This window comes from Capricornis sumatraensis, chromosome X, assembly GCF_032405125.1.
Source record: "Capricornis sumatraensis isolate serow.1 chromosome X, serow.2, whole genome shotgun sequence".
Lineage (NCBI taxonomy): Eukaryota > Metazoa > Chordata > Mammalia > Artiodactyla > Bovidae > Capricornis > Capricornis sumatraensis.
The window spans coordinates 124,233,012-124,250,321 of NC_091092.1; the positions used below are offsets into that span (position 1 = coordinate 124,233,012).

The 17,310-nt window shown below is 39.3% G+C and overlaps 1 protein-coding gene across 1 annotated transcript in view; it reads right to left on the minus strand.

Annotated features, from left to right (window-relative positions):
* Positions 1-558: 558 nt before the first annotated feature.
* The window catches only part of MBTPS2 (membrane bound transcription factor peptidase, site 2), a 43,977-nt gene continuing 27,225 nt past the window's right edge, over positions 559-17,310 (minus strand). Inside the window, exons 7-11 of the mRNA XM_068962285.1 lie at positions 16,486-16,666; positions 7,826-7,920; positions 7,277-7,472; positions 1,881-1,956; positions 559-781 (exon numbers count right to left, since the gene is read on the minus strand). Of these exons, the coding sequence (XP_068818386.1) occupies positions 559-781; positions 1,881-1,956; positions 7,277-7,472; positions 7,826-7,920; positions 16,486-16,666 (771 nt within the window). The remainder of the gene's footprint in view (positions 782-1,880; positions 1,957-7,276; positions 7,473-7,825; positions 7,921-16,485; positions 16,667-17,310) is intronic.

Below are 17,310 nucleotides of genomic sequence, written 5' to 3' on the forward strand. Positions count from 1 at the left end.
CCTTTCCCTTCTCCAAGAGATCTTCCTGACCCGGGGATTGAACCCAGGTCTCCAGCATTGCAGGCGAATTCTGTAACATCTGAGCCACCAACATACCACTGAATTTTAAAATACTTTCCAACAAGATTAAAGACAAGAAATATAGACCAAGAAAATGCTCACCTTCCCACTTGGCCAAAGTCTGGTCTTCTTCAAATCTGGATTAATGATGCTTTTTCAGGAAGTTTTTTCTCAATTAATCCTACCCAATTCTGTTTTCCTTCACAGTATTTCAATACAGTATATAGCCACACAAAAATGGTTTAACATGAATTTGCACTTGTTTCAGTTGTTCCACAAACATCTGAAGTTTGTAGGTTCAGTCTGTAAAACTAATCATGGAGTATGTCTTTCAGTTCTTCTGTTTCTCCCCCATCCCAGAGTTTGGATATGCTGAATAAAGAACTTAAAGTTGTTGGCTAAAATGCAATTTTAAGGAATCACTTTTTATTTCATACCAAGTAAGGTTTTCAGTATTATATACTGTAACTCAGAGATTCTATCAGATGAGTCCAAATATTACCGTGCTGTAACCATCCAGAGGCCCAGGGTCACATTGGCAGCCAAAAGTACACTGCCACCAAGCAAGATGAAAAATCCTATCAGATCTTTGACATCATTGTCTCCAATCACTGAGGTAAGAGTAGCATCTAGGAAAGAGTTTAAAATCCACTGTCCGTCCAAAGCAAAGCAGGGCACTGCATTAACAATTGCCAGAGCTCCCGAGAGGGAAATCAGGTACCTGGTTGCAATCAGTTAAGGAGCCTACTGTGAGGTCTGCATGCAAAGCCATTTCTAGGAATCAGAAGTGTGTATTTTACGAGGAGTGGATTTGAGATTACAGGTGACTTCTCTCCTTTTTAAAAATCTCTGCCCACCAGTAAATGCTATTGCTTCTTAGATCTCTATTTAAAACAAATGATTTGTATTATTTCAAAGTTAAAAAAAACTTGACAAAAAAAATGAAGGCCAACCACCTGTAAACTAAGGCAGTCTGTAACAAATTCCTTGAAAGGCTTTCTCTTTAATGATACAAGAGAAAGGAATACGGAAAGAATAAGAAATGAGGGAAAATTCCTCTTCAATCCTTACAAAGTATAGCTTAGATTTATTAAGATTTTAGTCCCTTGAACTCTATTTTATTATCATCTGTAAGGCCATAGTGTAACTATCTCTGAGATAAAGCTGCAGTCTACAAGGTACAATTTTGACTGTATCCTTTTTTCAGTAACTCATTTGTTAACTAATATTTGCTCATTTACTTTCTGTCTCTGTTTTTTTGCAAATCATTAAAGAAAGAAATTAAAGATATAAAAGTAACAAAAAATAAAGAACCTTTTCAAACTGTTCGAATATATTCAAATTCTATATAATAACCAATTAAAAATCTCTTTATATGCAAACATAATATGCTAAAGAACACATGAGATTCTGTGGAGTGTTGTTTCAGCAGTGGAAATCAGTTTGATGTCCCTTATGCATTCCTCCATTTGGTCAGAGTCAACAGGCTCAGGAGGGGTGGAACACATCGCCTCATTTAGTAGCTGAAGACTTCATCCTTTATAAACATGCTCAAAGGTTTTAGACCTCTAAACTTCAACTCTCAATTTGTCTTCTAGGTTCTTTCCCTTCCACACCTTAACCTTTCGCTCTTCCCAATCAATCTCTCTTCTTTGACTTCCTAGGTACAATCTGATCTTTCTCAACTCTAAAGTCCATTTTTTTATGTGTTAGCAGTAGACTGATACTTGCAAGGTCTATTCAAGCTCTCTAGTCAAGATAAAACTGATCAAGTTCCAAGCAGCACACTTTTAAAATATCTTTCACATCAGAAAGGATACTTGACAAATGTCTCCACAACCACAGGCAGATCTATGCTTAGAAACTTGAAACGTGGGATAAAACTGGTGATGCTCACTAAAAAAGAAAAATAATAAATAATTAATATTATTTATACAGGTAAGCAACAGAATAATGAATTTTACTATGTGGGTATAGACTGGACTAGCCCATTAACCTGATTTGAGAAAGCCCTACCCAAACATATGCAGACAGGCTCGATGGCCCAACTATAAAAGTAAATCAACAATTCTAGAGCAGCTAATAAAAAGAGTGGGATACAGAAATTCATGTCTCAATGTACATTTATATTGTGAGGTGAGACTAGAATAAAAACTGATTATATACCAACTATGACTACCAAATACAGAGAATGACTTTACACTAGAATTTATATCAAGAGTCCTTATCTTTTCAAAGAGGTATAACCTTAAAATCATGTTCACTCCAACTATTATGCAACTTAATCTTTTCTGGTCTCAGTGTTTTCTTCATTGCTAAAACAAGGATTAATACTAGGGGATTTTTAAGATTTCTTTCACTTTGTGGATTCCATTACTCTGTTTTTGTTAAAACACTTAAAAACTTATAATTAAATAGAATTCGTAGCACACATTTCTTGAAAATTACCTTGAAGAGGGTTATTTCTACATTTGTTGAGGATGTATATAATATCTGTACTCCAGAGACACCTAGTGTTAAAACAATAAATGAGAAGAATGACCCAAGTTGTATCTTAGGATATGACTACAGAGCAATGAGAGAGCCTTTTAAAGAGTAACATAAAACCCACATGTCCCTCAATTGATGAATAAATACAGAAAAAGTAATATATCCATACAATGGAATAGTTCAGTTCAGTTCAGTCGCTCAGTCGTGTCCGACTCTTTGCGACCCCATGAATCGCAGCACACCAGGCCTCCCTGTCCATCAGCAACTCCCGGAGTTCACTCAGAGTCACGTCCATCGAGTCCGTGATGCCATCCAGCCATCTCATCCTCTGTCGTCCCCTTCTCCTCCTGCCCCCAATCCCTCCCAGCATCAGGGTTTTTTCCAATGAGTCAACTCTTCGCATGAGGTGGCCAAAGTACTGGAGCTTCAGCTTTAGCATCATTCCTTCCAAAGAACACCCAGGACCTATCTCCTTCAGAATGGACTAGTTGGACCTCCCTGCAGTCCAAGGGACTCTCAAGAGTCTTCTCCAACACCACAGTTCAAAAGCATCAATTCTTCAGTGCTCAGCTTTCTTCACAGTCCAACTGTCACATCCATACATGACCACAGGAAAAACCATAGCCTTAACTAGACGGACCATTGTTGGACAAAATAATGTCTCTGCTTTTCAATATGGAATATTACTTCACCATAAAAAAGGAATGATGCACCAACACAAACTACAACATGGACAGACCTTGAAAACACTATGCTAAGGGGAAGAAGCCAATCACAAAATATTCTATTTATAGGAAATGTGTGGAAACAGGCAAATTTACAGAAACAGAAAGTAGATTAAGTGGTTGCCAAGGGATGGGGTAGGTGGGTGTTGAGAAGTAGAATAGGTTCCTAATGGGTATAGGCTTTTTTTGGAGTGATGAAAAAATACTGGAACTAGATTGTGGTGATGGTTCCACAACTCTGAATATATTAAACACTGCTGCTAAGTTGCTTCAGTCGTATCTGACTCTATGTGACCCCCATAGACGGCAGCCCACCAGGTTCCCCCGTCCCTGGGATTCTCCAAGCAAGAACACTGGAGTGGGTTGCCATTTCCTTCCCCAATGCATGAAAGTGAAAAGTGAAAGTGAAGTTGCTTAGTCGTGTCCGACTCTTAGTGACCTCATGGACTGCAGCCTACCAGGCTCCTCCGTCCACGGGATTTTCCAGGCAAGAGTACTAGAGTGAGTTGCCATTATCTTCTCCAATATTAAACACTACTGAATTGTATATTTTAAAGGGTAAATTATATGATATGTGAATTATATTTCAGTAAAAGTTATTAAAAAGGGAACATATAAAATCTTATACACCAAAATAAGTTAGACTGTATGATCTTGGTTCAGTTCAGTTGCTCAGTCATGTCCGACTCTTTGCAACCCCATGGACTGTAGCACGCCAGGCTTCCCTGTCCATCACCAACTCTTGGAGCTTGCTCAAACTCATATGTCCATCAAGTCGGTGATGCCATCCAACCATCTCATCCTCTGTCGTCCCCTTCTCCTCCTGCCTTCAATCCTTCCCAGCATCAGGGTCTTTTCAAATGAGTCAGTTCTTTGCATCAGATGGCCATAGTATTAGAGCTTTAGCATCAGCATCAGCCCTTCAAGTGAATATTCTGGACTGATTTCCCTTAGGATGGACTGGTTGGATCTCCTCACAGTTCAGTTCAGTTAGTTCAGATCAGTCGCTCAGTCGTGTCTGACTCTTTGCGACCCCATGAACCACAGCATGCCAGGCCTCCCTGTCCATCACCAACTCCCGGAGTCCACCCAAACCAATGTCCATTGAGTCGGTGATGCCATCTAACCATCTCATCCTCTGTTGTCCCCTTCTCCTCCTGCCCTCAATCTTTCCCAGCATCAGGGTCTTTTCAAATGAGTCAGCTCTTTGCATCAGGTGGTCAAAGTATTGGAGTTTCAGCTTCAGCATCAGTCCTTCCAATAAACACCCAGGACTGATCTCTTTAAGATGGACTGGTTGGATCTCCTTGCAGTCCAAGGGACTCTCAAGAGTCTTCTCCAACACCACAGTTCAAAAGCATCAATTCTACGGCGCTCAGCTTTCTTCACAGTCCAACTCTCACATTCATACATGACCAGTGGAAAAACCATAGCCTTGAGTAGAGGGACCTTTGTTGGCAAAGTAATGTCTCTGCTTTTCAATATGCTGTCTAGGTTGGTCATAACTTTCCTTCCAAGGAGTTCAGTTCAGTTGCTCAGTCGTGTCCGACTCTTTGCGACGCCATGAATTGCAGGTGCCAGGCCTCCCTGTCCATTACCAACTCCCGGAGTTCACTTAAACACATATCCATCGAGTTGACGATGCCATCTAACCATCTCATCCTCTGTTTTCCCCTTCTCCTCCTGCACCCAATCCCTCCCAGCATCAGGGTCTTTTCCAATGAGTCAACTCTTTGCATGAGGTGGCCAAAATATTGGAGTTTCAGCTTTAGCATCAGTCCTTCCAATGAACACTCAGGACTGATCTCCTTTAGAATGGACTGGTTGGACCTCCTTGCAGTCCAAGGGACTCTCAAGAGTCTTCTCCAACACCACAGTTTCAAAGCTTCAATTCTTCGGTGCTCAGCTTTCTTCACAGTCAAACTCTCACATCCATACATGACCACTGGAAAAACCATAGCCTTGACTAGATGGACCTTTGTTGGCAAAGTAATCTCTCTGCTTCTTAATATGCTATCTAGGTTGGTCATAACTTTTCTTCCAAGGAGTAAGTGTCTTTTAATTTCATGGCTACAATCACCATCTAGTGTGTGAGATGAGTGCAACTGTGTGGTAGTTTGAGCATTCTTTGGCATTGCCTTTCTTTGGGATTGGAATGAAAACTGACCTTTTCTAGTCTTGTGGCCACTGCTGAGTTTTCCAAATTTGCTGGTATATTGAATGCAGCACTTTCACAGCGTCATCTTTCAGGATTTGAAATAGCTCAACTGGTATTCCATGCTTGCACTCCAAGGGACTCAAGAGTCTTCTCCAACACCACTATTCAAAAGCATCAATTCTTTGGTGCTCAGCTTTCTTTATGGTCCAACTCGCACATGCATTCACGACTACTGGAAAAACCACAGCCTTGACTATATGGATCTTTGTTGGCAAAGTGTCTCTGCTATGCTGTCTAGGCTTGTCATAGCTTTTCTTCCAAGGAGCAAGCGTCTTTTAATTTCATGGCTGTAGTCACTATCTGCAGTGATTTTGGAGCCCCCCAAAATAAAGTCTGTCACTGCTTCCATTGTTTCCCCATCTATTTGCCATGAAGTGATGGGACCGGATGCCATGATCTTCATTTTTGGAATGTTGCATTTTAAGCCAGCTATTTCACTCTCCTCATTCACTCTCATCAAGAGGCTCTTCAGTTCCTCTTCCCTTTCTGCCATAAGGGTGGTATCATCTGCATATCTGAGGTTGTTGATATTTCTCCCTGCAATCCTGATTCCAGCTTGTGCTTCATCCAGCCCAGCATTTTACATGATGTACTCTGCATAAAAGTTAAACAAGCAGGATGACAATATACAGCCTTGACATACTCCTTTCCCAAGTTGGAACCAATCCATTTTTCCATGCCTGGTTCTACCTGTTGCTTCTTGATCTGCATACACGTGTCAGGAGGCAGGTAAGGTGGTCTGGTATTACTATCTCTTGAAGAATTTTCCACAGTTTGTTGTGATCCACACAGTCAAAGGCTTTGGCATAGTCAATGAAGCAGGTGTTTTTCTGGAACTCCCTTGCTTTTTCTATTATCCAACAGATTTTGGCAATTTGATCTCTGGTTCCTCTGCCTTTTCTAAATCCAGCTTGAACATCTGGAAGTTCTTGGTTCATGTACTGTTGAAGCCTGGCTTGGAGAATTTTGAGCATTACTTTGCTAGCGTGTGAGATGAGTGCAAATGTGCAGTAGTTTGAACATCCTTTGGCATTGCCTTTCTTTGGGACTGGAATGAAAACTGACCTCTTCCAGTCCTCTGGCCACTGCTGGGTTTTCCAAACTTGCTGGTGTATTGAGTGCAGCACTTTCACAGCATCATCTTTTAGGATTTGAAATAGCTCAGCTGGAATTCCATCACCACCACTTGACTTTGCACTCCAGGATGTCTGGCTCTAGATGAGTGATCACAGCATCGTGGTTATCTAGGTCATTAGGATCTTTTTTGCATAGTTCTTCTGTATGATCTTGAGCCATATGGACAAGCTATATGTTTAATCCAATCATGTTGCCACTGTTAAAGCATTTACGCTGGTCTGATTCTGAAATTATATTCATATAAAATTCATGTGTTATTCACAAATTACTTTATCATCATTATCACTATGATTACTGGCATTCTCTGGCATATGCTACTCTTGCTACTGATTTGGGAGCTTGGAAAAATTTAATAAACACTCAGAGATTATCTGAGAGGTCATCTATGTAACTTGGACATAAATGGTAGTGAAGAAAAAATATGTCTTTCTCCATAAGTAGACATGGGGTTCAGCTCCATCTTGCTTTATAAATTCAGATTATTTTCCTACTGCTTAAATTTCATTTAATGCTTAAGAACAAGTTAACAAGATTTTAAAAAGTGATCAAACAAATGAAATTAATGCAAGGTGTGTACTGAGTCTCTACCAGTAAAAATATAGGCCATCACAGCGATATTCTGAGGGTCTACCGCAATAAAACCCACCTGTGTAGTGAAGGTGCAGCGGATGTCCTACATATAACATATCAATTTGAGGTGGGTGTTTCACTTTTATTAAGCGTGTATGAGTTTCCAAAGAAGGTATTATACAGAAACTTGAACTTGAGCTTTTCTTACAGTCTTTATTGGTTCTACAGACTTGGGTGGCTTCAACTGCTTTCCGGGCAGGTAGACATGTATGCTAGGGACAGAACATCAATTAGTCAATACTAAAAATGATTCATTAACAAGCAAAACACCAAGTTAAATTCTTTCAGTATCTTTTATGTCACCAAACATATTAGGAATGAAGTTCAATAAAGGAAATACCATTCATGTATATCTACTATAAATTAGATTATTCTACTCTGGCCAAATAAGATATTATTATTATAAACGTTTTAAAGATTCTCAGATGAAATATGACATGTGAAATGTAGAGATCTTAATAAAATGGTGTAAACCAAAAGGGCAATGTTTTCAAGGATTCCATTTCAGTTCTACATGATCATATAATTATATCAGGCAATCAAGACTGTTTCAAAGACAACTTACCAAACGCTTATTAAAATTATTTCTATAGGAAAAGCAAACATCTGTAAGGCTGTGATTGTTACAGCATTCAGTCGAACCGTCTAGCCGTTTGTACGCTTAAAGAGAAATGGTTTATTAAAATCTGTTATTAAAAGAAGTACACAATGCACAGAAGTACATTTGTAATAAGAATTTTGCTTCCAAGACAAAAAGAATTAAGTAAAATGCATATGAACTCAGAAACAACTATATAACTGACAGTTCAGATTGCTGGCTACTTGCTGCAGAGTTTGATTTTACATTACAAAAAGAGATACATCCAAGTTGAATCAAGAAGCAGCAATGACCACAGCTTAGTTGTCTTCACATAAACTTACCCACTCAGAAAGCTGGAGTGCCAGGGTCTCAGTAGGTTTTGCAGTAACTCCAGCTGGTCAAGCACAAATACTTAATGAGCCACTTTTAGATGACCTAATGCTGTTGATCCAGTATCACTATAGAACTCCTGCACTGTGGTGTTAGCAGAGTGAGCAAGAGGATGCCTAAGAGACTCTCATCCTGAAGGACATCTCTATCATATCAAATATCTCTTCCACCTCCAGGCTTATCTTCAGGTTTTCCCCACAGAACTGGGGCAGTCCAATTTGACCACACAGATGTGCACATATTTGCTTGCATACTAGTAACCCAGTTATTCATGGAAGGCAATGGAAAAAGGGCAACTATTCCCATTAGTCATTTATTTTTTCAAGTTCTTTGGTAGACTGCTTCACTGTATCTAGGGGAGAATAAGGAAGTTAAATCACTCATACAGCTGGGACAGAATTTTTTTTCCTATCCATTTATTTTGGAAGGTTTCCTGCATTCAGCACATCAAACTTGTAGAGCAAAACTGATGTGTGGCAAGGACCAATTAAAGGCTCCCCAGGTGGCTCAGTGGTAAAGAATTTGCCTGCAATGCAGGAGACGTGGGTTCGATCCCTGGGTGGGGATGATCCCCTGGAGAAGAAAATGGCAACCCACTTCAGTATTTTTGCCTGGAGAATCTCATGGACAGAGAAGCCTGGTGGCCTACAGTCCATGGGGTCACAAAAAACCTGATTTCCAATACTACAAAAAGCTTTCGTATTAACAAGAGTGTCTTTAGGAGTCCTAGCATGAAAATGTCGGAGAAGGCAATGGCAACCTACTCCAGTAATCTTGCTGGCAAGTCCCATGGATGGAGGAGCCTGGTGGGCTGCAGGCCATGGGGTCGCTAGGAGTCAGACAAGACTGAGCGACTTCACTTTCACTTTTCACTTTCATTCATTGGAGAAGGAAATGGCAACCCACTCCAGTGTTCTTGCCTGGAGAATCTCATGGACAGAGAAGGCTGGTGGGCTGCCATCTCTGGGGTCGCACAGAGTTGGACATGACTGAAGCGACTTAGCAGCAGCAGCAGCATGAAAATGGTTGTTGATATACAATCTGACTTTACAAGGATTTTTATTTCAGGCAAAGATTTTTTGTTTTTAAATCTTTCTTTTCTAGATTAGATTATTTGATTAGATTGGATCTCCTTAAACACAAATTGCTGCCGACATGAAGAGCAAAACACAGGTGAAGTAAACTAACAGATGCACCAATTTCTCCTCTGCAATGGCTGGCTGTGCGGGTGGTTTTGCTTTGTTTTCTTACCATAACTGAATGGGTATTTAAATTCTGGGTGATGAGTAATATTTAAAATATGAAACCAAACTATGAGCATCTAATGGCACAAACTCGTGCCTATAATCACTCATCAGCCCTAATGGTAAACTCTAAGGTAAAAAGGTGTTTAGAATTAAAAAAAGAAATCAATCCAGGCAAAAGTCCTCAGTATACTCTCTAATCAGTTGCCAAGTCACACCAATATTTACCTCATTCTTCTTCTCTTTATCTATTCCCACTAAAGGGTAGACTTCAATTCTTTCTCACTTGACCCATTTGAAGAGAATTTTAATGCATCTATTTTACCACCTACCTGATAATTAACCTTCCAATGTAAAACTCTGAGAATGTAGCTCTTTTATTTAATAATTTAAATTTTCAAAGACCCTGCATTGCTTCCAAATAAAGCCCTTCATAGCCTAAAACAAAGATTTCTACTTTTTTTTTTAATTACCTTATTTCACACTCTTCTCTTGCTGAACCAAATCATTAGCAGTTCCCTGATTTGTGGTGCCAAGATTCATTTATAACAGTCTCTTGAAATTAAACTCACTGTTGAGGACCAGCTTAAGAGTTGCTGTTATGAACATGTCCTCATCTTTTCAGTCAAGACCAACTGCCATCAACTCTCACAACTCCCAATATCTCTCATCATTCCTTATATTTAACTTTGTACTGTAATGTGGACATGGTCTATTTCTTCGATTAGACTGTAAGGTCTATGAAGGAAAGGTTTCTCAGTATTTTATGTAAGGTGGATAGCTCAATATGCACTGAATACATAGATGACGTTCTATGCTACTTGCCTTTATATCAGTAATGATTTTTAAAAATTTACCTCTGATGCTTGATACTTAGCTTTTCATGGAGGAGTGTCAGCAACAGAGAATTGAAAGTCAATAATTTAATATCACTGTTGATATGGCATGTCTAATAAAAAGCTTAAAGTGGATAGTATGTGGAAAAAATTGGAAATTGGAAAAATTGGAAATTGGAAATGGTGGGGACTGTGATGAATTAGAGAATACATATCCTATTCTAAGTAGCATAAGCAGCCAGGCCACTTGACTTGGGACTGAGGGTCAAGAGATGATCCATTTTATTTCAAGATAAATACTAAGTCTGGACTCTCATGAGAAACTTTTTCTTTTTTTGGCTGGGCTTCAAGGCATGTGAGATCTTAGTTCCCTGACCAGGGATGAACCCACGCCCCCTGCAGTGGTAGTGTGGAGTCTTAACCACTGGACTGCCAGGCAAGTCAAATCATACACATGTGCCAAGGCTGGATTTGGCCTCTACCGTATCACTAATATGTGACCTCTGGGTTATGGCTTCTTATGGTGATTAATCCAATCAAAACACAAATCAATGGCTGTGGCTGCCCTGACAAGATGAAGTACCTCCTGAAATATGGAATTTTCCATTTAAAGAGTTTAATATTTTGTTATCATGTGAGAAGTAAACTGTGACATTTCTGTTTATCAATTTAAAAAATATATATGTTTAAAAATATTTTTTATTTTACAATCTTTTCTACTGGGTCACATTAAAGGACAAGTCACTTAATTTCTGTGACTCAATTCTTTTTTTTTTTTCAATTCTTAACCTATACAACAGGGACGCCAAAGGTAATTTTCACATTACTATACTGCTATCAACATGAGGGGCCTCCCAGGTGGCTTAGTGGTAAAAAACCTGCTTGCTAAGCAGGAGACATGGGTATGATCCCTGGGTTGGGAAGATACCCTGGAGAAGGAAATGGCAACCCACTCCAGTATTCCTGTCTGGGAACTCCCATGGACAGAAGAGCCTGGCAGGTTATACTCCATGGGGTCGCAAAGAGTCAGACACCACTGAGCATGCACACATGCATCAACACGAGAGCCTGATTCAATTCTACATTGTAAGGCATAGTCAAGACTGCAGTGGGGGGACTTCCTTGGTGGTCCAGTGGTTAAGATTCCGTGCTTCCGTTGCGGGTGGCTCAGGTTCGATCCCTGACTGGGGAACTAAGATTCCATAAGCTGTACAGCCAAAAAAAAGAGAGAATGCAATGGGAAGTCCCAGAAGCTTTCTTGGCTTCGATTTAACTCTAGGAGATTAGAATTGTCCCTTAAATCTTCCCAGATGGGGAAACAACTAGGAAAATTAAGACCAGATTAGTTTCACAATTCCACTCCAGGGAGAACCTATATATTTTGAATGTACCCTAAGATACTTGTAGATATAGTCTAGTCTTCAAAGGATGGTCTAAACCAGAGGTTATTTTAGAATAAGGTTGGAAGGAAGAAACTTTTCCAGTCTATAGTTCAGTCTTCACTACCTTCTATATCACTAAAATGAACTGAACAATTTTCTTACCCTAGTTTAATAAATATTTAACTGTAACTAGAGTTCCAATATAGGCAGGCAAACCTATTTATTCTTGGTTTTATAGAATTTATACCAGCACCACCTAGTAAAAAACAGTTTAAAAAATTATAAACACACACACACACACACACACACACTCTCTTTTCAGTGGATAAGAGCAAAGAAACCTTGACCCTACCTTGATACTCACAATGGGAGAACATACACTTTTTCTCTGAACATGAGAGATTTGGGCATAAAAACAATCTGGGTACTCAAACTGTATGGAAAAGATTTCCAGAGTTTTCCTTACATTATCTTAAACCAGGTCAGGAATGGTCTTTTCTCACTTCAGTTAAAGATGCATAATACAGGACAACACTCCCTTTTGCCAGGCAGTTATACGTATATGCCCTCACCTCCTCTGAACAGGAATATAGGTTATTCAAAGAGGCTGCAGGAGTCTGGGCTCACAGATTAATTTTAGGTAGTAGTTGCCTTTAGTATTCAATCTCACACTTTTTAAAAATGCAGCTCAAATATTCAAGACAACACTTACAAAAAAGAAAAAAGGAACTTAGCTTTAGGCATATATGAAGTGTCCCCTCAAACTAAAGAAAAAGAATGCAAGCTACTTGTTAGAAAATAGTCCAAAGGGACTTCCCTGGTGGTCCAGTGGTTAAGACTCTGCTTCTACTGCAGACGGTGCAGATATGACTCCTGCTTGTGGAACTAACAGGCCATGCAGTGAGGCCAAAAATATGTCCCCCTAAAAGAACCAAACTAGTTCTTGTCTGTAACTTTTAGTTCCGTTCAAATGGAACTAATGGCAGGTTTGAATATGAACAGGGGAAACGTTTGTTCTGTTCTGACTCAGAATGAAAGGAGAGATCTATTCTAGGTACAAAGGTCTCCAAGCCCTCACCCAGCATCCTTTCTGGGCTTCCTGGAAAGACCATTCAATCTCCAAGGAGTGTGGGACAAGCTCATTAGGTTTACTCCATGCACTAAGGGCAGACATAGAATAAACCCAGCCTTGGCTCTGTTGATGCTGCTCCTAGGTTAGCAGGTTAATGTTTAAAAAAGGAAAGGATCGACAGAAGAAAAACAGAAGGTCCCAACAATTTCATAAAATGAATGGTCATTTCATGTAGATTTACGACATTTTTAAAAATTTGCCAGAAATCCACCTGTTAACATTTAAAGGAGAACATCTAGTATGTTTACTATCTTAGGGAATAGCTTTACAAATCTAATAATACACCTAGGAAAGTCAGGGTATGCAGTAAGGCCAGAAATGACTGCTGGGACAGCTTATGGGCACTTTCAGGGTCAGATCTTTTCAAAGTGGCTTTACTGTTTTGAAGTGGTATAAATTCTTAAAATTTTAATTGTGCATACCTAATTTTATTCTAAATTGAGTATCAATTATTTTTGGATTATAGGTTACCTTATATTACCATATTTGGCTATATTTATGCTCTCAATTATAATGTACGGTAACAGATGTACCTGCTGCTGCTGCTGCTAAGTCGCTTCAGTCGTGTCCGACTCTGTGTGACCCCATAGACAAAAGCCCACCAGGCTCCGCCGTCCCTGGGATTCTCCAAGCAAGAACACTGGAGTGGGTTGCCATTTCCTTCTCCAATGCATGAAAGTGAAAAGTGAAAGTGAAGTTGCTCAGTCGTGTCTGACTCTTTGCGGACCCCATGGACTGCAGCCTACCAGGCTCCTCTGTCCATGGGATTTTCCAGGCAAGAGTACTGGAGTGGGGTGCCATTGCCTTCTCCAAACAAATGTACCTAGATACATGTAAAACAATATCAACCCGTAGCTTTCTTAAATGTCCAAGCCTGTCATTTAAATTAATCTAGTATATTATTTTAAGTTATATTTACACTCATTAAGATTTCTGCAATCTGGCTAAGTATAGGCACTCCATTAAAAAATGATTAAATGAAGGTGCAGGTTTATCAGATACAGTCACAATATAAAATCAACAAGTATCCTAATGCAGTCACTTCTAAGGAGATGAAATATATACTGAAGAACTATTATTTGGGGGTTGATTTTTTTTTTTTATTAGTGTGGGAGTGCGGTAAACCTGCTTTGGGTTTTTAAGTAAATACCTCCAAAATGTAGCATAGGATCCATAATAGTGAAATACTCAAAAAGTTAATAAGGAAAGAATTCTGGAGTATTTCAAGAAAAATTTCACTTCCATTCTGTTTGCCAGGAAAAGACTAACTATAAACATTGAAACATAGATATCCTAAATAAAATGATTTTATTGGAGAGAAATTTTATTTGATAACAATGTCATTTTGGCTTTGGTAATTCAATACTAGTTATACCAAATTTAGACAAACTTGAGAAAAATGATAAAGGACTTAAGTATGAAATAAAGGATTCTTCTCTTACAGAAGAAGATACTGTGGATTATATACCTATTTGAAAAGATGCAATACATGGAAAAGCATGAGATACAATTTGAAGTACTGAGTGCTACCTAGGTATTTTTGCCCTTGTCAAAAGTGGATGCTGAATCTAATCAAGTCTCTAGACCTAACTACCACCTATAGGAAATGTGGGGGATACTTGAACATGTTAATGATAAATTTGACAAAACAAATGACTCAGTTTCTTTAACAAATGATTTTTTTAAAACAGTGTCAGAGGGAATTGTTAAAAGACATACCATCCAACTGATACCAACTGTAAAAAAGAAAAAAAAAAACAGGGAAGAGTGAATACCAATTAGATATTAGGAATTATTGTTAATTTTGTTAGGTGTGATAATAGTACTGTGGTCATGTCTAAAAGGTCATTGAAAGGTCAGGGCAAGGCCAGGATGAAAGGTCAGGGCGAGGTCAGGATGAAGGTCAGGGAAAGGTCAGGCGTGCTGAGGCATGCCCGGGCATGTCGGGACATGCCCCGGCAGAGGGCGCTGCAGACACACCCCGGAGACGGGCCGGCAACCAAGCCGACCAATCAGGAGCTGACACGAAGCCCTCGCCGTCCAATCAGGAACCGACACGGAGCCCTTGGACACCAATCACCGCTGAGCCCGCGTTTTCTTCCTTATATGGGAGGCCCGGCCCGGGCTATAAAACCCCTTCCCCGCCTCTCACACCTCGCAGACTCCACAGACTCCCTTTACCCCGCAGACTCCCTTTGCTTCGCAGACCCCCCTCGCTTTCCTGCTTACCCGCCCCCGTGAGTTCTGCCCGAGAGCGACCGCCCAATAAAAGGACCTGTTCAACGGTCCATAGGGGTGGTTCCTTCTTCCCGCGGCGTTTCTTACAGTCATCACCTATTAAAGATATCCTGAGGTTTATGAATGAAATCACAGGATACCTGGAATGTGCTTTCAAATATTTCCTTTAAAGGTGGACAGGCTGGATGAAAAAGTTGGCAAAGTGTTGATAATTGCTGAAGCTGGGAGAAGGATGTATGAGGTTTCATTTATATTACTCTGCCTCTTTCTTTTTGGCCACAAGGCATGACATGCAGGATCTTAGTTTCCCCAACAGGGATTGAACCCATATCTTCGGCAGTGAAAGCATAGAGTCCTAACCACTGAACCTCCAGGGAATTCCCTATACTACTTTCTTCACAATTATTTATGTGTGAAAAGTTTTTGCAATAAAAAGAGCTCTTAAAAATGAGTTAGAGGGACTTCCTTGGTGTTTCAGTGGCTAAGACCCCAAGCTCCCAAAGAAGGGGTCCTGAGTTCAATCTCTGGTGGGGAAACTAGATTCCACATGCTCCAACTGAGTTTGCATGCAGCAAATAAAGATATTGTGTGCCACAACTAAGACCCACTGTGCCAAACAAATAAAAGTTAATCTTAAATAATAGGTTATACATGGAAGATTACATATGAAAAAAAATTCAAACCAGTTCTTACTACTTTGTCACTTTACACACGGTATTTAGTAAACTTATTTTAAATTATTAATCATATTTCTTAATCCCAGTAGATGTATAAAAGTACTCAGGAATTTCTTGATTTAAAAATGTGAGTATAATTTGCACTTTCCAACACTTTCAATAATTTGGACCCCCAGGGTTTTGTATTAAGAGTTGGGAGACTGATTTTCCAGAGATGGAAGAGCTGAAAATACATTTGGCAGCTTCTGAAGGTAAACTTGCTTCACTCTGCTGCCTCCAAGACAGAACAACAGATCTGACTTCAGGAAGTATTTCTGGACATCAAGATGATTTTCTCTGGACACTTGCCACACAAAAAAATCCTATCCCAAATAGCTTTGGACATGCCACCATCCACATAGCACAAGGGTATCTAATCACTGGAATTTAGTTAATTGGTTATGTATGAGCTTGAATGCTGACTAAACACAAGCGTTATCTAAATGCTGAATTAGATTCTAGAGTTCTGAAAATCAAAGATGAAATTTATTAGAAGTTCAACAACAAAATATAATAGACAAAACATACATATTATTATCTAACTTACCAAGAAGGATGTTTACTCGTTTAGGCCTATTATTACTTAATTGATTTGTTTTAAGGAAGTTAGAACAAAATAAATCTATACACATAATCTAAGAATTAATGAATGGCAAGGACTGCTGCTTGCAGTCCTAAATTATATCATGCTAAGAAAATATACATACCTCTAACTGGGAAGCTTAACTGCTGCAAAGTTGATGCACTTATACAGTAACCAATTTGGGGCTCATAGGTGATGGTATCCAGACATTCATTCCAGTCTTGTACATTGGTAACAGGACAATCCTGTAGATGGGTGACAAGGTCTCCCACAAAAAGGCCTCTGGGTCCAATTGCAGGTGAGTCCTTGGTAAGAGGGCAGAACCAAATCAGAAAATGTGTGAAGACAAGCTATGATTAATCTGAGCAAATAATAAAGACACTGAATTAAGTAGAAAGTTTTGAATAATGCAAAAATCATCCAGCTTTGAATCCATGATGTATAGTCCTAGAAAAATAACAAAATAAAACCCAACAATTATACTTTTCATACTTCACTAAGACTTTGAATTTTTTGCAACTGAAAAAACAAACAAACCTCACTCACCAACAGTTAAGATTAAAATGACAGTTTTCCCCAAGCTGCTAATTAAAATTTTTTGTGAAAGTGGTTGCCAGAATGCCTTCATTTTCCTATATCACCAAGGGAGAAAATGATAAGACAAGACCTTATCTACCAGTCCCAAATATGCAGACAATACTGTCAGCACATCAGTATGTGAGTCAGTTGTTCACAAAGGTAATTTTTCTCTTCCCAAAGTGCGAAGAGACGACTTGATACCATCATAGTAGTCTAAGGGAGTGAAAGACAGAGTTGAAGACATTAATAACTTAAAACTCCCATGAAATGTTCTGGCTGTCTAGCTTAGGTTTCATCTTTCTTACTTCTTAGGAATAAAGACATTTGACTCAAAAGCACAATTATGAAACAAACAGTAAAGGTAAATGAT